Source organism: Oryx dammah, unplaced genomic scaffold, assembly GCF_014754425.2.
Source record: "Oryx dammah isolate SB20612 unplaced genomic scaffold, SCBI_Odam_1.1 HiC_scaffold_19, whole genome shotgun sequence".
Lineage (NCBI taxonomy): Eukaryota > Metazoa > Chordata > Mammalia > Artiodactyla > Bovidae > Oryx > Oryx dammah.
The window spans coordinates 92999839-93023002 of NW_024070203.1; the positions used below are offsets into that span (position 1 = coordinate 92999839).

The window sequence follows — 23164 nt, forward strand, 5'->3', positions numbered from 1 at the left end:
TGAGACTGTTCGTGTTAGACTGTGAGACTGTTCCCTGCGTCTGTGAGGGTGTTCCCGTTACACTGTGAGACTGTTCGTGTTAGACTGTGAGACTGTTCCCGTTAGACGGTGAGACTGTTCCCTGCGTCTGTGAGACTGTTCACGTTAGCTGAGTAAATCCAGCCAAACGAACGATTAAAGTAATGAGGCTGACAGGGAAAGACAGAAGGCTTAAACATGTTACAAATGTGGGAAAGGAAATGTGTCCAGATAAGAGAAATGCCTTTTACCATCTTTCCGAATTTTCTTTAGCTATAAAATCTTATTAAATTTATCCAAGGAAGTGACAAAGTACCGAAGTTGGAGAATAGTATAGATAGATATATGGTAAACCAAATCCAGGCTTTAATATATATAAAACAAGGGGAATTAAATTTACTTTTCCAATTGAGGTTAAGTGAAATATTTCTATATTTTCTAAGCATAATCAAATCTACCAAATGTTCCCAATAAAAAGCTTTTAAACCCTTAGGAAGTAAAACTCCCTGTCAAATATTTCATAAAGACTGGCTTTCAGCTCCGCTCAGAAGTGGAGCCGTGGCAATGACCTTGCCCTGAGTGTTGTGGCAGGGGAGGGAGCTCTCACGTGTCTTTATTTGTGAAAGGCTGACCAGGATTCCAGACTTTTCTGGATCCCACACGAAAAATCTAAAACTGTGTACTGAATTTTAAGTTGCAGGAAATATTCTAGAGCAGGGATAGTCAGAATGTAGATCAGTCTCCTACAAGATAAGCTTGATATTAACATTAAGCTTTTAGAAACATTTATAGCAATTTGACATTGCTGGAATATTCAAGAATATGATTATATGTTTTAGCAATTTTGTTTTATTATATTTTATAAGAATACTGATCTTCAGGGATTGGGATTAAAACAACAGCACCAACTCCACCTAATCCTTCACCATAGAAAGCGTGAGAATCACTTTATAGAAACAGAACTTTCTAAGACAGTGGCAAAATGAGACACAGGGAATCCTCTGTCTACTGTGGGAACCGCTTGCTAGATGAGATCCAGTTCTGAAGAGCTTTGAGCAATAATGGAGCTAGACATGGAGTAGCGTATTTGAAAAATTAAAAACATGATGTTTATTGGTTAGATTTGCGTCTCATTTAACCATGAGTATCACTTATAGAATTGTTTCATAAACAAGACCATCATCTGCCGTGACCTGTAGCATCTTTTTTAATGGGTGCCCATCTCTTTAAAACAGTTTTACTGGAGTATAGTTGATTTACAGTTAGTTTTAGCATACAGCAAAGGGATTTGGTTATACATGTACCTATGTTCACTCCTTTTCAGATTCTTTTCCCATATAGTTATTAGAGACTGCTAAGTGAAGCTCCCTGTGCTGTACACCCGGCACTTGTGGGTTGTCTATTTTATATAGGGTTATAGCAGTGTGTGTGTGTGAAGCTCAAGTTCCTAATTTGTCCTCCCCTCCACGTTTCCCTTTTGGTAACTATGTTTGTTTTCAAAATCTGTGAGCCTTTTTGGTTTGTAAATAAGGTAATATATATCATTTTTTAAAATTAGATTCCACATATGAGTGATACCACATGATATTTGTCTTTCTCTCACTTCACTCAGTATGATAGAGAATCTCTAGGTCCATGCGTATTGTTGCAAATGGTGTTATTTTATGGCTGAGTCCTATAACTTCGCATACACGTACCGCGTCTTCGTTATCCATTCCTCTGTCAGTGGACATTCAAGCTGCTTCCACGTCCTGGCTGTTGTAAATGGTGCTGCGGTGAGCACTGGAGTGCATGCATCTTTTCAAATTGTGGTTTTCTCCGGGTATGTGCTCAGGGGTAGGATTGCTGGATCACACGGTAGTTTGGTTTGTTAAGGAAACTCCAGACTGTTCTCCATAGCTGCTGCACAAACTTACGTCCCATCAACAGTGCAGAAGCGTTCCCCTTGCTCTGCACCCTCTCCAGCATTTACTGTTTGCAGATTGACGATGGTGTCCATTCTGACCGGCGGTGTGAGGTGATACCTAACTGTGCTTTGCTTCGCATTTCTCTAGTAATTGGGGATGTCGAGCATCTTCTCTGGGCTTCTTGGCCATCCATGTGTCATTTTTGGAGAGATGTCTGTTGAGATCTTCTGAGTGGGTGCTCATCTTTACCTTGCTTTGTGCAAACAAGCAGAGGTCCAGTAGAAGGAGCTTTGCATACCCAAGAGAAGGCTTATGTTTTATTCTTGGGAGTGAGTATGATGAGATGAAGAGGTTTTCGTAGTACAGTCAGCTGGAACAGAGGGCAGGGGTTAAAAAGGGCTCAGACCAGATATTCAGGATTGCAACATGGCCTTTTCGTGTGTGGGTGTTCAGTTGCTCAGTTGTGTCCAACTCTTTGCCGCGCTATGGACCGTAGCCCACCAGGCTCCTCTGCCATGGGATACTCCAGGCAAGAAGGCTGGAGTGGGTTGCCATTCCCTGCTCCAGGGGTCTTCCTGACCCAGGGATGGAACTTGCCTCTCCTGCATTGCAGGCAGATTCTTTACCACTGAGCCACCCGGGAAGCCCATGGCTTTTTTTTACCCAATAGCTATATGCGTCTCAGTCTCCATCTATAAAATGAGAGTAATGATACTTCTTTGCTCAGAATGCTGTGGTGAGGAGTAAGCGAGTTACTGCATTCGGATACTTAGAGCAGCAACAGAAACTGCTGCCTGGCAGGTTAGACGAGCCCTGCAGGACGGCCCCGCCGCTTCCAGTGCCCCACACGCTGAGTCTGACTGGTCCCAAGTCCATGCGCTTCTCAGTCTGAGAGGTGACCGTATATGAGGACCATCAGCATGGGTGCTCAGATAGGCACACAGCTTGGGAACAAAGCCCAGGCTCCGGGCTCCATAGGGCTACATCGAAAAGAAACGCCCTAAGGGAAGCTTCATGGATGGTAAGACCAGACAGGACGACCGCGGTTCTCTTGTAACGTCTTCTTAATGCAGGGTTGTCCAACTCCTTCTAGAATAAAGGGGAGCTCCTTGTGCAAGATCTCCCTCCCAGGACTGCATCGGTACCATCCTGGATAGTCAGTGTCATTCCGTATGAGGAGCAAAATCATATTGCTTTAGTATAAATCACCTAATGCCGACTTCCTCTTTTTATATTAACCCCCTACCCCGGCTGCTTTTAGAGCTTAGCAATATCTTAGCAACAGCTGCTTCTGAGTTCAACTCGAGGCTTTCTAGGGCTTATTCCATGATTTATATGTTCCTTCCCTCATCCAGAAGTAGACAGCACGCCCTTTGCCTGCTGGCATTTTACCCGGCTCTTGAATCCAAAACCATCTCCAGCTGTCCCAGTCTTGTGACTCCCTTAAACTCGTTTGGGTCAGTTCTTACATCCTAGCATTTTTTTCCAGCCATGCTGAAGTCTTTTAAATGGCCCAGAAATGTGCCAGCATCTAACTGCTGAAGCCTGGGGAGAAAGTTTTGTGGCCTTAGTATTAAGAACATGTGGCTTTCCTGGTCCATATATCCTTTTAGGGACGGCAGGACTGGCCACATGGAAAGTTGCACTGATGTGTGGGTGGTGTCCACCCCACCGCTGGATTTCAGTTTTTGCAGACTTTAGAGTCAGAGGAATGGTGGTTTCAGATTGAGGGAGACATCTCCTTTCAGAAGTAAAAGAAACTGCAACCTTTTTTAGTGTCACTGGTAAATATCTTTCAACTCGGAAATCTGGGATTTAACGTGTGGTTGTGGTGTTCTTGGCTAGCATCCACCCTGAAATATTGGGATTAGATGATATCTGAACAGGGAGGAATGGAAGGCTAACTTTTCAAGAGGATATTTAAGTAGAAGCAAATATGCTGTGCAGGCTGTTATAGAATGAACACGCCTAAGCCATAAACACCTGCTTTCCAAAGAGATGATCGTTTTTTCTTCTGGCTGCTTTACAAATGCCGAAAAGATGTTGAGAGAAGGCTGTTCCTGAGCGCTCAGGAGCTTCACATTTAAGCCTTCTGCTTTAGTGATCAGAAGCTGAGGGCTGCTCTGGGGGGAGCTGCAGAGAGAAAGGCTTTCGCATGGATGCCTTCCTCTTATCAGCCTCAAGCACATCTCCCTGCGTCTGATTTTTTCAAAGTGCCTTAAATCCTCCTCTTCAGTAGACCAGCCGGAACGCAAGTCTGACCAAGACCGTGGTCCTTTGCTTTTCTCTTCAGATTATGGTGCCTGGAAGCCAGAACACTCTGCTTCTGAAGAACCTGCTCTCTGAGACGGAGTACAAGGTCACGGTGACGCCCATCTATGATGACGGAGAAGGGGTCAGTGTCTCTGCCCCTGGAAAAACCTGTGAGTGAAGCTTCCCCGGGGCTGCTTGCTGTCCTCTCTAGTGCACCCGGCAGCTGCCTGGTGGGGGAGGAAAGGGTCTGGAGGTGTCAGTCACTCAGCTCTGACCCGCTCCTTGCCACCCCACGGACGGGCCCGCCAGGCTCCTCTGTCCATGGGACTCTCCAGGCGGGAATCCTGGAGTGGGTAGCCTTTCCCTTCTCCAGGGGATCTTCCCGACCCAGGGACTTCACCTGGGTCCCCTGCATTGCAGGTAGATTCGTTACCATCTGAGCTACCAGGGAAGCCCCCAAAATGGTATCAGTTCAGTTCAGTTCAGTTGCTCAGTCGTGTCCGACTCTTTGCGGCCCCATGAATCGCATCACGCCAGGCCTCCCTGTCCATCACCAACTCCCGGAGTCCACTCAGACTCACGTCCATCGAGTCCGTGATGCCATCCAGCCATCTCATCCTCTATCGTCCCCTTCTCCTCCTGCCCCCAATCCCTCCCAGCATCAGAGTCTTTTCCAATGAGTCAACTCTTCGCATGAGGTGGCCAAAGGACTGGAGTTTCAGCTTTAGCATCATTCCTTCCAAAGAAATCCCAGGGCTGATCTCCTTTATGATGGACTGGTTGGATCTCCTTGCAGTCCAAGGGACTCTCAGGAGTCTTCTCCAACACCACAGTTCAAAAGCATCAATTCTTGGGCGCTCAGCCTTCTTCACAGTCCAACTCTCACATCCATACATGACCACAGGAAAGATGACCTTATTTAAAAAGCAGGAGGAGAGAGAGACACAGACCTCGAGAGAACCAACGCATGGGTAGCAGGGCGAGAAGGCGGCGGTGGGACGAGCAGGAGGCTGGGCGTGACGTGTATACCGCAGGTGGTGCACGCCTGCTGCAGAGCTCGGGGCTCCGCCCAGGCTCCGCGGCGGCCTCAGTGGGGAGGAAATTGGGGCTGCGTGTGTGGACTGTGTACCCACGGCCGGTCCACTTTGCCGTCCAGCAGAGACTGACAGAGCAGGGTGAAGCCACTCTCCTCCACTAAAAGGGAAGAGAAAAGGGGATTTGGAGAGAAAAGCCGCTTGGATTCTGGCTTCACGCATCGAAGCTGTGCGACTTCGGGCAAACCGCGGCACTGCCCTGGGGCTCCGTTCTCTCGTCTCTGCAACCTGAGACCTGAAACGCAGCTGCACCGCCCTCCTCCCGCGGCTGATCATCCCCAGAGCTGCTCTCAGAGGCCCCTCCGGGCCGTGCACCCCTCCCCTGAGTGCTCGCGTCTCGCCCGCGGCTTCCTGCCCTCGTTCCGTGCGCTGCCCTCCTCACAGCGGCGGCGAAGCTTTCGGAACCCTAGCTGGTCCCGTGTCTCCCCTCTGTTCCAAGGGCACTCAGCGTAAGCTCTGAGGGCCGTGCATGCAGGGCCCTTCAGGCCGAGGTGGCCTGGACCCTCCTGAGCCGCCGCCAGCCCGCCCGCCTTCCCTGCCCTCCCCTGGCTTTCTAAAGCTCGGCTCGGCCCCAGGAATCGCCGCGAGCCGCTGCTGCCGGGCTGAGCCTCCTCTCCCGGAGGCTTGCGTTTCTGACTGCTGCTTGTCACTGCGGCCTCAGCTCGACGCGCCCCCTCAGGCTTCTCTCGCCACCCAGGCAGAGTCCTCCCCACCTTCTCTCGTGGCATCCTGCCTTTCTGTTTGCCCTGTCTCGGTTTTGGTCCTGTCGCAGCACAGAGTCGGGTGTAAAATAGGCTTAAGGATGTCTTGTACAGCACGAGGAATACAGCCACCATTTTGTCATACTGTACATGGACAATAACCTTTAAAAACTGTATACAATTTGTTTAATTGTTTGATTCACATAATTTATAAAAGGGTTTCATGATGAACACACATATATACTCAAACAAATAAAAACTTTTAAAGGCTATCACTATGGAAATACCATCTATACAATAAAGTTATTTCAAAGGGTGTTCTTTGAAATAATTTTGAATGGTCCACTTATTTTAAGCGGTGGTTAACACAACTAAATTCTGTCAACAACAAAGTAATAATGATGACATCCATCAACATGCATAACAGTTTACAAAGACCCTTCATGCAAATAGCTCTCCTGTTTTGATAAAAAAATTGATGAATGATGATTGAAATTTCACAGAATATAGGCAGCATGAAGGTGTGAAAGTGTTAGTCGCTAGTCCTGTCTGACTCTTTCTGATCCGTGGATTGTAGCCTGCCAGGCTCCTCTGTCCATGGGATTCTCCAGGCAAGAATACTGGAGTGGGTTGCCATTACCTACTCCAGGGGAATCTTCCCGACCCAGGGATTGAACCTGGGACTCCTGTGTTGCAGGCAGATTCTCTACTGTCTGAACCACCAGGTATGGTTCAGAACCCCTAATATGAAGATGAAAGCAAGAATAAAAAGAGTCTTCCCTCTAAGAATTGCTGTCACTACTGTTAATCTAATCACCCTGGATACGACAGTGCAACAGAGGAGGTGTGACAGAAATGTTTTCAGGAACACTGCTGTCTTCAGTATTGCTTTAAAGGAACTGAGGAAAGTGGAGCCCAAATTTCACTGAGTGAACAGCTGATCTTCAGATAAGCGTTTTGCCACAAGAGCAATTATTTTCTATTATTTACTGTTTAACATCACCACGGATTCTCTAAGTTTTCTTACTGTTTGCTTTAATGCATTTTCCCTTGTAAGTATTTCTAAGCTGTGGGAAGAAACATTAGACTCTGTTAACCGAAAGGTAGGTTGTGAAGACGGAAACCACATTTAACCACTTTTTTCATCTTCCTTCCTGCCCAGTGCCACCCTCCGGTCCCCAAAACTTACGGGTTTCGGAAGAATGGTATAACAGATTGCGTATTACGTGGGACCCCCCGTCTTCCCCAGTGAAAGGGTATAGGATCGTCTACAAACCTGTCAGTGGTAAGTCATGCTTTTTAAAAATGTAATCTTTAAAGAGAGGTTGTTTTTGTTTTTACTTTCCATCATTAGTTTTAAGAAATGGGAAGAGTCTCTTCCCTTGTATGGAAAAAAAAAAGAAAAATGTGTTGAAGTTGCCACCTCACCTAAGAACCAGCTGGCGTGTTAATAAGCAGAATATCTACCTGGTCTACAGTTGACCTTTGCCCCCCCCAGACAAGCAGCCAGCCAAAGCAGCCTGGACTCCGTAGCGGTGAGAGGCTTCTGTGGCTTGATGGGTATGTAAGCTCTAAACCCTTAGACTCTCCAATTTCTAATTCTTCCTCTGCCTCTTCCTTCTGGGACTAGTTAGAGAAAGTCCGTCTACCAGCTTCTCAGGCTCCTCATCCTGGAGACTGTGTTAAGGCATTTGTCTTTCAGTCGCTAAGTCGCGTCCAGCTCTTTGCGACCCCCTGCGCCGCAGCACGCCAGGCTTCCCTGGCCTTCACCGTCTCCTGGAGCTTGCTCAGACTCACGTCCACTGAGCTGACGATGCCATCCAACCATCTCTTCCTCTGTTACCGTCTTCTCCTGCCCTCAGTTCGAAAGCATCAGTTTTTTGGTGCTCAGCCTTCTTTATGGCCCAGCTCTCACATCAGTACATGACTACTGGAAAAACCATACCTTTGACTATACAGACCTTTGTCAACAAAGTGATATCTCTGCTTTTTAATATGGTGTGTAGGTTTGTCATAGCTTCTTAAAAACTATTAATTTATTTATTTTAATTGGAGGATAATTACAATATTGTAGTGGTTTTTGCCGTACACTGACATGAGTCAGCCACGGGACACATATCATAGCTTTCTGAAAACTATGTCAAGGTATAAAATTCATCAGGTTGAGGAAAACTTAAAAACCATCCTTTGGGTCAATAAAAACCTTTCTGCCCTCAAAAACACTATGAGTCTCAATTTGTATAGGACATAGCACAGAATATTTTTCCCGATCAATCAAAGATGCCACTGGGTTGGAACAGAGGTGAAAGTGCCAAAGCCCAAAGAAGGCAGCTGGTCGAGGGCCTTGGCGGAGGCGTGTCCTCTGTGGCCTCAAGCAGCAGAAGAGGGCTGCGGAGCCCACGCGGGCGGCGTCGACGGGGTCCTTCCGTGGCGCGTGTGGCACAGCGTCCGCGCCGAAACGGCCGCCAGGGCAACGGGGGGCCTGCTGGGGCCGGAGCTGGGGCCGGAGGTGGGGGAACCCCAGCGACTCCTGGTCATCGCGTGCCCCGAGGCCCGCGACGTCCCGCCGGCCCGCCGGGAGGCCTCCCAGGGCGGTGGGCGGCGAGGCCCGATCTTCGGGTGGCTCTGGGGAAAGACCTATACTCAAGACCAGGACGCGTCGCCGCGAAGCAGCCCCCGCCTGGGGGTCAGGCAGGCGGCTGGCTCCAGCGCCGCCTGGGCGTGTCTCCTGGGCCGCGTCCAGTTGGCTCAGAAGAGTCTCTCTCGGCCTGTTCTCTGGCGGGTGACACGCACTCTCTCCCTTAGTGGCCGGCCCCACCCTGGAGACGTTCGTGGGCGCCAACATCAACACCATCCTCGTCACCAACCTGCTCAGCGGGATGGACTACCACGTGAAAATATTCGCGGCCCGGGCCTCGGGCTTCAGCGACGCGCTGACCGGCGTGGTGAAAACACGTAAGGCCGGCCCCGCGCCCTGGGGGTCTCTGCTTGGTGCTCTCTGTAGCTTCAGCCCTGCGGCGGCTCAGCAGTCGCCGTCTCTTCTCTCCAGTGCTGCCCTTTCTGGACGGCGCCTCATGGAAAGCAAGGTGGGCTCCCTACTCAGGGCTGTGGTTCAGAGTCCTCGTTGGCCGGCAGAATGTCAGAAGCTGGCGTTCAAACAGACTCGATGGTTGCGGACGGGATTTCCTTCTGGAAAGTCTTTGTTGGTATTTTTCAAATTAGGTGAAATTTTCCATCCAGCCCATATAACCTGATGCGGTCAAAGCCAGTCCAAGCTGAGCCAGGGGAAACTTGCCTTTTGTCAAAGCCTTTGCCCCTCTCCACCCTCTCACTCCATCCGTTAAAGATACTTGCACCGCTCGAAAGACTTCCTTCTCTGTCTTTTAAGGGTTTGCATGCTGTCTGCCCACCATCTGGGGCTTCTCCTTGGCACACATCACTCACAGACACCCGTGGCATAATACAGTGTTTTCCAGGCTCTGGCACGTACGTGCCGTATTCCCGCTGTTTCTTATGCTTCCACACCATCTGTTTAATATATTTCTTTAAATCAACTTACAGTTTCTTTTTGTTTTTACTTAAATGCTTTCAAAACCCACATAACTCTCAACAGAAAACCGGTCTTTTTAATACACATTGCTTCCCTGGTAGCTCAGCTGGGAAAGAATCCGCCTGCAATGCAGGAGACCCCGGTTTGAGTCCTGGGTTGGGAAGATCCCCTGGAGGAGGGAAAGGCTACCCACTCCAGTATTGTGGCCTGGAGAATTCCATGGATCGTATATTCCATGGGGTTGCCAAGAGTTGGACATGACCGAGTGACTTTCACTTTCACTTTAATACACATTAAAGGTAAGACATAAATGACCAAAATAAAAATGGTTTGGCTGTTGGATGACTGAAGTTACCCCAAGTGATGTCAACAGCACGTGGCCCACACTTGAGGATGTTAGTCATGGTACAATCAGAAGTGTAAACCGTAACCCTTCGAATTAGGTAAGGCCTTGAGCAAATAACCTCTCACCTCTCTGAGCCCACATTTTCTCAACCCTAAAATGAAGATATAATATTAATAGTGATAACTGCTTATAGACTGTTTGGGAAAGCTAAAGGGACAACATACACGAAGGTGCTGTATGGCAGCACCTGACGAATAGCCGCTTTTATCCCTGTGACAGTTGTGTTTGGCGAATTTGGGCTAGCTCTCACTCTCGTTGCTAATCAAAAAATTATTCCAACGAAAGGAATTTTGTAAGGATGAGGCATATATTGGACCAAACCCCAGGCCACCTTTGGCCACCCGTGTTTTATATAGGGCCTCGGTTTAGTTCGGCTGCTCAGTCGTGTCCGACTCTTTGTGACCCCTTGGACCGCGGCACTCCAGGCCGCCCTGTCCGTCACCAGCTCCCCGAGCTCACTCAGACTCACGTCCACCGAGCCGGTGCTGCCATCCAGCCGTCTTGTCCTCGGCCGTCCCCTTCTCTGCCCTTTCATTTGAGGAAGCTTCCTGAATCTTTTTTGTGGAAATCTTTAAAATTAAAAAGCTAGATATGGGATCCATCTAATCTCAAAAGAAATAGTGTCTCTCTTCAACAGGGCTTGGAAGCCTTTGGCCTACAGTTCTGATCTCGGACTTGGCAACTGAAATGATAGTGTTGTAGGTACTATGAAGTGAAAGTGTTAGCTGCTCGGCCGTGTCTGACTCTTTGTGACCCCACGGACTGCAGCCCGCCAGGCTCCTGTGTCCATCTCCAGGCCAGGACGCTGGAGTGGGTGCCATTCACTTCTCCGGGGCATCTTCCCAACCCAGGGACAGAGCCCGGGTCTCCTGCGCTGCAGGCAGCTTCTTTACCCTCTGAGCCCCCAGGGAAGCCTCCGGTGTTCCCGTGAGTTGTGCCCCCTCGCCGCCCAGCAGCCTTCCTCAGAAGCCCTGTGAGCCCCTGTGCGTTGCCCACCCTTACCGCCTGCCCCTAGTTCATCCTCCTCTTTCCTCCAGACGTGCCTCCCGCCTGAGCCAGCCCTCCTGCCCCTGATTTTCTCTTGCTCTCTCTTCTTACTGTCTCTCGTCTCTCTCTGTCCTCTTTTCTCCTCTCCCCTCCTTCTGTTTCATCCCTCTTCTCTTCTTTAATAAATGTGGGTATTCCAAATGTATTTTAAAATAATGAAAGTATTGAATTGTTTTATCATCTATCCTTAAGGTAAAAATTAGATTGGCTTGCTTTCTCTCTTTCTCCCAAGAATAATAAAACCCTGTAAAATAGAAAATAAATTGATTCATGGTATTTTTAAAATTTAGTGTGGGTATATAAGTCATTATTGGTTTCCTTTCTTTGTCGGGGGAGAGGATTGTTTCACTGCCTTAGGAAAAACAGTCTTCCTTTGCTGATCAACAAAAAGGAACACTGTCATGATGCAGATTGTTACTAGTCCAGATTATTTTTACCATCTTGAAAAATAATTTTAAGCTATTTTTGAATTTTATAAAGTGACTGAAAGAGACATACAAGAGAATGAATGATGTGGATGAAGGCAGAGGTCCTTAGAAAAAGTAAATATTATTAGTCTTCCGCTTTTTCTGGTTGGACCTAAGTGGTAAACACTGAATCCTTAGTCCTCAGTTGGAGAAACAGTATTTTTACTGCTTCTTCAAATAAACTCCCTGTGAATAACTTTTGTATATAACTGTGTTCATCCTGAGATGAATAAGAATGCGTGTATTTTTAATCATTTCCTGTTTTCTGTGCTAAATTTTTCCTTTTTAAATTTTCAGAAGTATGTTCCTTCTCGTTCAGTTGTATTTCGAGGGCACCCAGCGTGAGCTGCTCCTGTTTGAGTGATTTCTCTTTTGTCCTCTTTGCTCCTCCCTTTTGTTTAAACCATGACTTTCTTTCAGTGGTGGATGAGTACATATTGTGTTTAACATTTTTGTTATGAAAGTATTATATATTAATTGTGGAATATTTTGAAAGCATAGATTAATGAAGAGGGAAGATTTAAAATCACCCATAATTTCACCATCCATCACAACTGGCTTTTTCCAGACATATATTTCCTTTTTTGTTTACAGGGAACAGACAAACCCTATCATACATCACATTCTGCAACTGCTTTTTAAAGACATAAAATCGCTATCCTTTGTGTAACTTGGTGGATTTCCTACCACTGGCTATGGAACCTTGAATTCAAATTTTACCACAGTTGACTTCGGACTTGGGGGCGGTTGTGGCGTTGTCTGCAGTGACCCAGTCGTGTCTCTGTCTCGCTGCAGTGTTTCTGGGTGTGACCGACCTTCAGGCAGACGAGAGCCAGACGACCAGTTTGTGTGCCCGCTGGCAGGTGCAGCGCCACGCCACCGCCTACAGGATTGTCCTGGAATCCCGCCAGGGTGAGTGTGACCCGCCACCCGCGCCTCTGCCAGGCGCTCGCGTGCTCTGTGCAAGTCACTGCGGACGACACACGGCGGCCTTGAGACAGACGCATTCTGCCCGAGGGGGCCACGTCTTGCTGCGAGGCGTGCAGGATGTAGTCAGGAGGGCTGCTTAAGCCAGTTGCTTAATCTCTCCACGTCTCCATTTGCCCGTTTACGGCTAATAGGCAGAACACAGTGTGGCTCTTGGGGCACGCTGTGAGGACTGGGCTGAGACCATCCGCGTGAAGTGTGCGCAGCAGCGCTCTCTGCACACGGAACACCCAGGAAGTGTGGCTGCTGGTGGTGGTAGGAGTTGCTTAGGCAGGACTGATAGCGCGCCTTCAAACTGTATGGCGCTATTACCTTGGTCTTTACTCTGTGGAGATCTGGGTTTGACTTCAGTGCTTCTCTCAGTGACTTTTTTTTTTTTTTTTTTTTTACTTTTGGGGATAATTGATGAGCAGCAAACTCATTCAGGAGATGAAGTGATGTATCTGTGCTATCCATGGGCAGTACGTTAGCATCGAAGCTCTCAAGTTCATCTACAGTTTGGGTTTTGGCTTCAAAGGTGAAACACTTAAAAAATGTCTGCTTATTTTCACTAAAAGTATCAAGAACAATAACAAAAGATGGATTCCCCAAGAATGAGTTTCCAGGAACTGTTAATCTTGTTTTGTTATTGTGAGCATGAATAATATTCAGAAGATGGGATCAAATAATGAAGATTTCTTTGATCAGATTTGTGTTGTCGGTAGGAAAGTTCGTCTTGTTTGGGGGGGCGGGACAGAGCCGACATTACAGAATTCCAGATGGCATCTGTTAACCTTTCAAACTTGCTGATAAGGTCGTTAGTTTTAAAATAATTGATTAACTCATCGCTGCTGCAGGCTCTCCTCTAGCGCTGCAGGGGAAGCCGCTCTCCAGGTGCGGTGCGTGGGCCTCTTGCGCCGGCTCCTCTGGTGAAGCACAGACTCGGCACTCCGGAGGTGCAGCGCGCACAGCAGTTGTGGTTCATGGGCTCAGAAGCCCGCGGCACGAGGAATCTTCCCAGACCAGGGATCGAGCCCGTGTCCCCTGCACTGGCAGGTGGATTCCTATCCACTGGACCGCCAGGGAAGTCCTCATGATTGTTAGTATTTTATTTCTGGATAAATGATAGATGGTTTCCTCACTTAAAAAAGCAGAAAGGGCTAATTTTTCAGATCTGGATGGGACTTGTCTTTAGTTAGTAGCGCACATCCCTGGCTCTAACTACACTTAAAATGCAGAAATCCACTTTTAATCTAATCCAGGAAGTGGAAAGCATAGTTTAGTAAAGTATTGAGAGTTTAGTACAGTGCTGGAAATGAGCTGAAAATACAAGATAGAATATTAGAAACACAAGAAGAGATTTCTGCCAACACTAAGCAAGGCTTTGATATCTTTGATATCAAAGCAAGGCTTTGTCTCTGCAGGCTGCTCATAAGCCACTAATTCCTTGATTCCCTGCGTGTGATCCTGTAAAGGTCCCTTAAGCCAGACACGGGCTAAGCATATGGGAGTGGCTTTAATCTGCAATAAACATTGAATAAGGAAAAGTCAGGACAAATCACTTGGATTTTGTGGTGGTTTTCTGGGATGCTTAACCTGGAATGTCAGGTCCCTGAATCAAGGCAAACTGGAAGTGGTCAAACAGGAGACGGCAAGAGTGAACGTCGACATTCTAGGAATCAGTGAACTAAGATGGACTGGAATGGGTGAATTTAACCCAGGTGACCATTATATCTGCTACTGCGGGCAGGAATCCCTCAGAAGAAATGGAGTAGCCATCATGGTCAACAAAAGGGTCTAAAATGCTGTTCAGTTCAGTTCAGTCGCTCAGTCGTGTCCGACTCTTTGTGACCTCATGGCCCGCAGCACACCAGGCCTCCCTGTCCATCACCAACTCCTGGAGTTTACATGAGATGCAGTACTTGAATGAAATCTCAAAAATGGCAGAATGATCTTTGTTTGTTTCATTCAATATCACAGTAAGTTGTCTATGCCCCGACCAATAACGCTGAAGAAGCTAAAGTTGAACGGTTCTACGAAGACCTACAAGACCTTCTAGAAACCAACACCCAAAAAAGATATCCTCTTCATTATAGGGGACTGGAATGCAGAAGTAAGCAGTCAAGAGCTACCTGGAGTAACAGGCAAATTTGGTCTTGGAGAACAGAATGAAGCAGGCAAAGACTAAGAGAGTTTTGCTAAGAGAATGCACTGGTCATAGCAAACACCCTCTTCCAACAACACAAGAGAAGACTCTACACATGGACATCACCAGATGGTCAACACCAAAATCAGATTGATTATATTCTTTGTAGCCAAAGAGGGAGAAGCTCTATACAGTCAGCAAAAACAAGACCAGGAGCTGACTGTGGCTCAGATCATGAACTCCTTATAGCCAAATTCAGACTTAAATTGAAGAAAGTAGGGAAAACCACTAGACCATTCAGGTATGACCTGAATCAAATCCCTTATGATTATACAGTGGAAGTGAGAAATAGATTTAAGGGACTAGATCTGATAGACAGAGTGCCTGCTGAACTATGGACAGAGATTCGTGACATTGTACAGGAGACAGGGATCAAGACCATCCCCAAGAAAAAGAGATGCAAAAAGGCAAGATGGCTGTCTGAAGAGGAGTTACAAATAGCTGTGAAAAGAAGAGACGCTAAAGGCAAAGGAGAAAAGGAAAGATATACCCATCTGAATGCAGAGTTCCAAAGAATAGCAAGAAGAGATAAGAAAGCCTTCCTCAGCAATCAATGCCAAGAAATAGAGGGAAAAAATAGAATGGGAAAAACTAGAGATCTCGTCAAGAAAATTAGAGATACCAACATTTCATGCAAAGATGGGCACAATAAAGGACAGAAATGGTCTGGACCTAACAGAAGCAAAAGATATTAAGAAGTGGCAAGAAGACACAGAAGAATTGTACAAAAAACATCTTGTTGACCCAGATAACCATGGTGGAGTTATCACTCACCTAGAGCCAGACCTCCTGGAATGCAAAGTCAAGAGGGCCTTAGGAAGCGTCATTACAAACAAAGCTAGTGGAGGTGATGGAATCCCAGTGGAGCTATTTCAGATCCTGAAAGATGATGCTGTGAAAGTGCCACACTCAGTATGCCAGCAAATCTGGAAAACTTGCCAGTAGCCACAGGACTGAAAAGGTCAGTTTTCATTCCAGTTCCAAAGAAAGGCAATGCCAAAGAATGCTCAAACTACTGCACAATTGCACTCATCTCACACACTAGCCAAGTAATTCTCCAAGCAAGGGTTCAACAGTACATGAACCATGAACTTCCAGATGTTCAAGCTGGATTTAGAAAAGACAGAGGAACCAGAGGTCAAATTGCCAACATCCATTGGATCATTGAAAAAGCAAGAGAGTTCCAAAAAAAACATCTATTCTGCTTTATTGACTACGCCAAAGCCTTTGACTGTGTGGACCACAACAAATTGTGGAAAATTCTTCAAGAGATGGGAATACCAGACCACCTTACCTGCCTCCTGAGGAATCTGTATGGAGGTCAAGAAGCAATAGTCAGTACTGGACATGGAACAACAGACTGGTTCCAAATAGGAAAAGGAGTATGTCAAGGCTGTATATTGTCATCCTGCTTATTTAAATTATATGCAGAATACATCATGAGAAATGCTGGGCTGGAGGAAGCACAAGCTGGAATCAAGATTGCTGGGAGAAATAGCAATAACTTCAGATACGCAGATGACACCACCCTGATGGCAGAAAGTGAAGAACTAAAGAACCTCTAGATGAAAGTGAAAGAGGAGAGTGAAAAAGCTTAAAACTCAACATTCAGAAAACTAAGATCATGGCATCTGGTCCCATCACTTCATGGAAAATACATGGGGAAATAGTGGAAATACTGAAAGACTTTATATTTTTGGGCTCCAAAATCACTGCAGATGGTGATTGCAGCCATGAAATTAAAAGACACTTACTCCTTGGAAGGAAAGCTATAACCAACATAGACAGCATATTAAAAAGCAGAGACATTACTTTGCCAACAGAGGTCCATGTAGTCAAAGCTATGGTTTTTCCAGTAGTCATGTATGGATGTGAGAGTTGGACTATAAAGAAAGCTGAGTGCCGAAGAATTGATGCTTTTGAACTATGGTGTTGGAGAAGACTCTTGAGAGTCCCTTGGATTTCAAGGAGACCCAACCAGTCAATCCTAAAAGAAGTCAGTCCTGAATATTTATTGGAAGGACTGATGCTGAAGCTGAAACTCCGATATTTTGTCCCCCTGATGCGAAGAACTGACTCTTTGGAAAAGATCCTGGGAAAGATTGAAGATGGGAGGAGAAGGGAGGAGAAGAGGATGAGATGGCTGGATGGCATCACTGACTCAATGGACATGAGTCTGAGTGAACTCCGGGAGCTGGTGATGGACAGGGAGGCCTGGCGTGCTGAGATTCATGGGGTTGCAAAGAGTCGGACACGACTGAGCGACTGAACTGAACTGAAGCAGAGTTAGATGAAAGATACGCAACGGTTTGACAACACCTGTAAAATCTTGAGGAGTTATGTCTCATGTATCTTTCTAAGACTAGCTGAGTCACACTTTAATATGCAACAGTTGACATTGATCACATTCGGTGGTACTTGTTAAGCCTCAGCAACACAGTGACTACAAAGATCACACATCCAAATTACCCCAGAGTATAAGACACCGTTTAAGAAGTTGACAGGATGGGACAGAGGCTCCTGCAGATAGGTGCTCGCTTTCATTGAAAATCATGTTTGAACAGATTGACATAAAGATATCAAAACTGTCTTTGTCAAGAAATTAGTGGAATCCATCAGTGTATTTTTTTTTTATTAAATGCTTTTACAAATAGTGTTGGGATTCTTATCAGACAGTGTGACTGATGTGTCTGACAACATTGATCTGGTCCCTAAAACCTCAGTAAGCTCTTGGTGGACCTCCCAGCTGACTCAGTTTAAAGAGTCGTCCTGTGGATTCTGGAGACGTGGGCTCAATATCTGGCTTGGAAAGATCCCCTGGAGGAGCAAATGGCAGCCCACTCCAGTGTTCTTGCCTGGAGAATCCCAGGGACAGAGGAGCCTGGCACGTTACAGTCGATGTAGCTGCAGAGAGTCAGACACAGCTGAGCGACTGAGTGTGTGCTCACACAAGCTCTCGCTGAAGCCAAGTGTTTTACTAGAAATATGAGTCCCCGCTTCCTTCTTATCTTCCAGTTAAATTAATTTGTATTTTGCCAGGATTATTTTCAGGCTTCCAAAAACCTCTTCAGGTGAGCCTCAACAGTCTCAATTCAGCAAGAATGAACAAAAGTGTTGTTCAGTTTATTTTTCATCAGAAGTTATAGCTGAGCAATTTATTAGCCCAGTTAGCCTACGTCTTATTCACTCAGGTGTCCAGCTGCACATTAGTAACCAACTAGACAGCAACAGATTCTAATTGATAGCCAGGGGTGGGGAGTTAACGTGGGGAATATGTTTAAATATTTTAACTTATACAATTTAGGGTAGGGAATAGTCTTTGCACTTTGTTTTTTTTATGTAATTTTTGTTGTGTACTGGAATACAGTTGATTTATAATGTCATCTTTGTGTTGGGTGTACAGCCACCCGATTAAGTTATGCATAAGTGTGTTCTTTGGATTCTTTTCCCATGTGGGTTTTTAGAGTGTTGAGTGCTACAGGGTAGGTCCTTGTTGATTATCTGTTGTGTGTATGTTACTGCGTATATGTTAATCCCCACCTCCTAATTCATGCCTTGGGGAAGAATTGGGTTGAGTTTCTTTATCTCACAGAGCGATGTGACCCTCATTCCTTATCGCTGCTCTTGGACATGTGATCAGACGTACCTTCTTCCATGGGTGCCTGAGTCCCTGGGCTCCACTGCTTCACCTCGGTAACACCTCCCGCTGGCGACACGTGCTGCCTCTGCAGAAGTGTCAGTCCTTCCGCTTCAACCAGAGGAGAAATTAGAGAGAACAGGACCCAGTTTCTCTGCGTGAGAGAGAAGAGCCTTACCCAGGCTGGCTTATTTCTGAATGCCTCTGCCAAACTCCTGGGCTTCCCAGGTGGCGCTAGTAGTGAAGAGCCCGCCTGGCAGTGTGGGGGCCGGAAGAGAGGCAGGTTCAGTCCCTGGGCAGGAAGATCCCCAGGAGGAGGGCATGGCACCCCGCTCCGGTGTTCTTGCCTGGAGAGTCCCATGGACAGAGGAGCCTGGCGGGCTGCAGTCCACGGGGCTGCAGAGAGTCAGGCAGGACAGGAGCGACTCGGCACACGGGTGCGCACTGCCAGACTCCCACTGCGTGACGGGCGGCTCTCTCTCTGTGTTTTGAATCCCCGTGTCTGATCTCACGCACTTTCACTGAGATGAAGTCGGTAGATTTGCTTCTGCTCTAACCCGACAGCTGGTCAGTGTTCTTCTCTGAGCCTCCGTTTTTCCCAAATGACCTCTTTTGAGGACTTCACCTGTGGTCATACCTATAAATCTCCAAGGAGTGTGTGAATAAAGCAGCAAGGCTGTATCGTTCAGGTGTGCTTGCTTCGTTTGTAAATGGTAAAAAGCACAGATAACAGGGACTCGGGTGGAAAGGTCACCCACGCCTAGCGCACCGAGACACCCCCCAGCGTCTGCCCCAGGCGGGTGGAGGCCGCGGGGTTCAGATGCGCTCGCCGGGGGGAAGCCGGCCCGCATCTCCCGCTCTCCCCTCCGCCTTCCTTCTCAGCCAGACGGAGAGCCGGCCCGGTCAAGTCCAGACGTACATCCTCCTAGCTTCAGCTTCACCGTCTTAGTTAGAAGGAAGCGCTTCTGTCTCAGGAATTCCCACAGAAGTCCAGGACCTCGAGTCATGTTGGCCTGGTTTGGGGTTGCGTCCCCGTGGATCTGTCACTGACTTCATGGAATATGCATGGACTCAACGGCGAGTGAGACCTGGCTCTTTCCCAGCCTGTGTCTGGGGAGAGCCGGGCGTTCTTACTCAGGCCTTCCCAAGTCAAAAGACCAGCGTCGGGTTCAACGAAAGAAAGATCACATGTTAGACAGGCAAAAACAACAGCTGTCCTCTACTCGTGTAAATATTATGACAGTTTTTTCATAGCCAAGAAGAAAAAAAAGAAAGATTACCAGAAGCATCAAGTCCTCTCTAGAGAGTGAAATCCAATCTGCTTTCGAGTCAGGCGTTAGACTTTCCAAATTAAATTGTAGGCGTTTGGTATTTCAGGACAGACCAGCGTTTGAGAGGCTCTGGGCTGGTTCTGGGCGCCTCGGGACCCCTGAGAGCCTCCGTCGGTTCTCCGGCCGCTGCAGAGTGCCGTCTCTCTGCCCCGCTGTGTCTGAATCGACGTGGCACCTGCGGGTGGATGGAGATATGCCCCTCACACTGTATTCCCTCCCTAATCCCGTTAACTTGGTAAATGTCTTCTTAGCCTGATTTTTTCCCAAGTTTCAAAGATGCTCACCTTGTCTTCTGTCTTTCGGTGCTGAAATGTTTAGTTCTCTGTCATCTATTAACCAGAATAGACAATTGCAGCATAGTGGAGAGCCTGCCTTATTAGGGACCAGATCCCAAAACAAAAGATCATACGAAACGAGCCAATTCCCAAGATTGAACTTTTTGAAGCACTGATACCATGTTTGGGGGTCACAGGATTTGAAAGACCCAGAGAGTGGAAAGCATGTATCATCAAATTCCAACTGAGTTTACTGGATCTGGGACCTTCTTGGCTTGTAGATCTCAGTACCCCTCCTGAGACACTTGGGAGTCAAGCTGGTGGCATTACAGTCACCCAAAGAATGTGTTTGGCATGACTTCATGAGGATGAAGGCTCAGTGACAGATTCTCCCCTTGTTCCAGAAAAACAAATTTAACTTCTGGCTTTTGGCACAAGGGGGCAAGGAAATTAGTCATCATTTGATCAGTTTAAATGCTTTTCTTTAAGGCAAGGCTGTGAGTCACACATGTGGAAAGCAACGTGGACCCACCCCCGTGTGTGTACCCCGCTCCGTCAGCCTTGGGAGCAACCTGCTTCCGTTTCCTGTTAATTTCACAGTGCTTGTTCCAGCTTCCCAGTGATTTGTAGGCTTTGTTCTGTTATGCAGCAGTGAAACCTGTTTGTACTCTGTTGTCAAGGGTCTATAACGTGTGTGGTATTCATGAGAAATAGAAGAAATGACAGAAAGTACATTTCTAGAATTAATTCCTGGAGAGTCTCACAAGTTTTTGTGGAGATAGGTGAAGATGATCCATGTATAGGATTTGGGAAACGTCTGTGTTACAGATGGCTCACAGAAGCTTGCAGGAGGCTCCAGAGTGGTTAGGGTCAAAATAAAGCCGCTGTTACCGGGTTCTGAGCCCAGGAACCCAAGGCTGAGCTTGGATATCAGCCAAGCAGAAGGCAGGGTTTACTAATATTTTCTTACTCTTAAGTTCCTTTCACAGCTATTTAAATCTCACAAACACCTTAAATAGTTTCAATTTCATCATTTTCTATAATATCTAATAAAGAAAATATTGAGGTAGACCTATATTGTTTCAAAGAAATATATTACTAAACATTATATTGTAAAGTTCACTTTTGAGGTTCTTTAATATTGACAATTATAAAAGTAAATTTCACATTCCATTGAACAGATGGCCTTACTTTAATTACATTTTTTAAAAAATCAGGATTTGTCCATAGATAAAACCTACTTCAGTGAACAATGCAGAGAATTAGAGGAAAACAACAGAATGGGAAAGACTAGAGATCTCTTCAAGAAAGTTAGAGACACCAAGGGGACATTTCATGCAAAGATACACAATAAAGGACAGAAATGGTTTGGACCTCACAGAAGCAGAAGAGATTAAGAGGTGGCAAGAATACACAGAAGAACTTACAAAGATCTTCTTGGCCCAGAAACCACGATGGTGTGATCGCTCACCTAGAGCCAGACATCCTGGAACGTGAAGTCAAGTGGGCCTCAGGAAGCACCACTACGGACAAAGCTAGTGGAGGCGATGGAACTCCAGTGGAGCTGTTTCAGATCCTAAAAGATGATGCTGGGAGAGCGCTGCACTCAATATGCCAGCAAATATGGAAACCTCAGCAGTGGCCACAGGCCTGGAAAAGGTCAGTTTTCATTCCAATCCCAAAGAAAGGCAATGCCAAAGAATGCTCTAATTACCACACAATTGCACTGATCTCACAGGCTAGTAAAGTAATGCTCAACATTCTCCAAGACAGGCTTCAGTAGTACAAGAGCTGTGATCTTCCAGATGTTCAAGCTGGATTTAGAAAAGGCAGAGGAACCAGAGATCAAATTGCCAACATCTATTGGAAAGCAAGAGAATTCCAGAAAAGCATTTACTTCAGCTTTATTGACTATGCCAAAGCCTTTGACTGTGTGGATCACAACAAACTGTGGAAAATTCAAGAGATGGGAATACCAGATTACCTGACCTGCTTCCCGAGAAATCTGTATGCAGGCCAGGAAGCAACAGTTAGAACCAGTTCCAAACTAAGAAAGGAGTATTTCAAGGCTGTATATTGTCAACCTGCTTATTTAACTTATATGCAGGGTACATCATGAGAAATGCCAGGATGGATGAAGCACAAGCTGGAATCAAGATTGCTGGAAGAAATATAAAAAACCTCACATACGCAGATGACACCACCCTTATGGCAGAAAGTGAAGAGGAACTAAAGAGCCTCTTGATGAAAGTGAAAGAGGAGAGCGAAAAAGTTGTCTTAAAGCTCAACATTCAGAAAACTAAGATCATGGCATCTGGTCCCATCACTTCATGGGAAATAGATGGGAAACAATGGAAACAATAACAGACTTTATTTTTCTGGACTCCAAAATCACTGCAGATGGTGACTGTAGCCATGAAATTAAAAGACGCTTACTCCTTGGAAGAAAAGTTATGACCAACTTAGACAGCATATTAAAAAGAAGAGACATTACTTTGCTGAAAAAAGTTCTTCTAGTCAAAGCTATGGTTTTTCCAGTAGTCATGTATTGATGTGAGGGTTGGACTATAAAGAAAGCTGAGTGCTGAAGGATTGATGCTTTAAAACTGTGGTGTTGGAGAAGACTCTTGAGAGTCCCTTGGACTGCAAGGAGATCCAACCAGTCAATCCTAAAGGAAATCAGTCGTGAATATTCATTGGAAGGACTGATGCTAAACCTCCAATACTTTGGCCACCTGATGTGAAGAACTAACTCACTGGAAAAGACCCTGATGCTGGGAAAGATTGAAGGTGGGAGGAGAAGGGGATGGCAGAGGATGAGATGGTTGGATGGCATCACCAACTCAATGGATATGAGTTTGAGTAAGCTCTGGGAGTTGGTGATGGACAGGGAGGCCTGGCATGCTGTAGTCCATGGAGTTGCAAAGAGTCGGACACGACTGAAGTGACTTAGCACAGCACATGGTATATTCAGTTCAGTTCAGTTCAGTCGCTCAGTCGTGTCTGACTCTTTGCGACCCCATGAATCTCTTTGAGACCTCCCTGTCCATCACCAACTCCCGGAGTTCACTCAGGCTCATGTCTATCGAGTCAGTGATGCCATCCAGCCGTCTCATCCTCTGTCGTCCCCTTCTCCTCCTGCCCCCAATCCCTCCCAGCATCAGAGTCTTTTCCAATGAGTCCTCTTCACATGAGGTGGCCAAAGTACTGGAGCTTCAGCTTTAGCATCATTCCTTCCAGAGAACACCCAGGGCTGATCTGCTTTAGAACGAACTGGTTGGATCTCCTTGCAGTCCAAGGGACTAA

The 23164-nt window shown here is 46.6% G+C and overlaps 1 protein-coding gene across 5 annotated transcripts in view; it reads left to right on the forward strand.

Moving 5' to 3' along the window:
• COL14A1 (collagen type XIV alpha 1 chain) overlaps positions 1-23164 on the forward strand; it is a 222187-nt gene that overhangs the window by 92539 nt on the left and 106484 nt on the right. For all 5 annotated transcript variants that reach the window (XR_005724651.1, XR_005724650.1, XM_040261792.1 and 2 more), the window contains exons 20-23: positions 4219-4348; positions 7136-7258; positions 8779-8928; positions 12239-12355. Coding sequence is in view for 3 of the 5 variants with exons in the window: in XM_040261792.1 (XP_040117726.1) it covers positions 4219-4348; positions 7136-7258; positions 8779-8928; positions 12239-12355 (520 nt within the window). In the remaining 2 variants the exon portion in view is untranslated. The remainder of the gene's footprint in view (positions 1-4218; positions 4349-7135; positions 7259-8778; positions 8929-12238; positions 12356-23164) is intronic.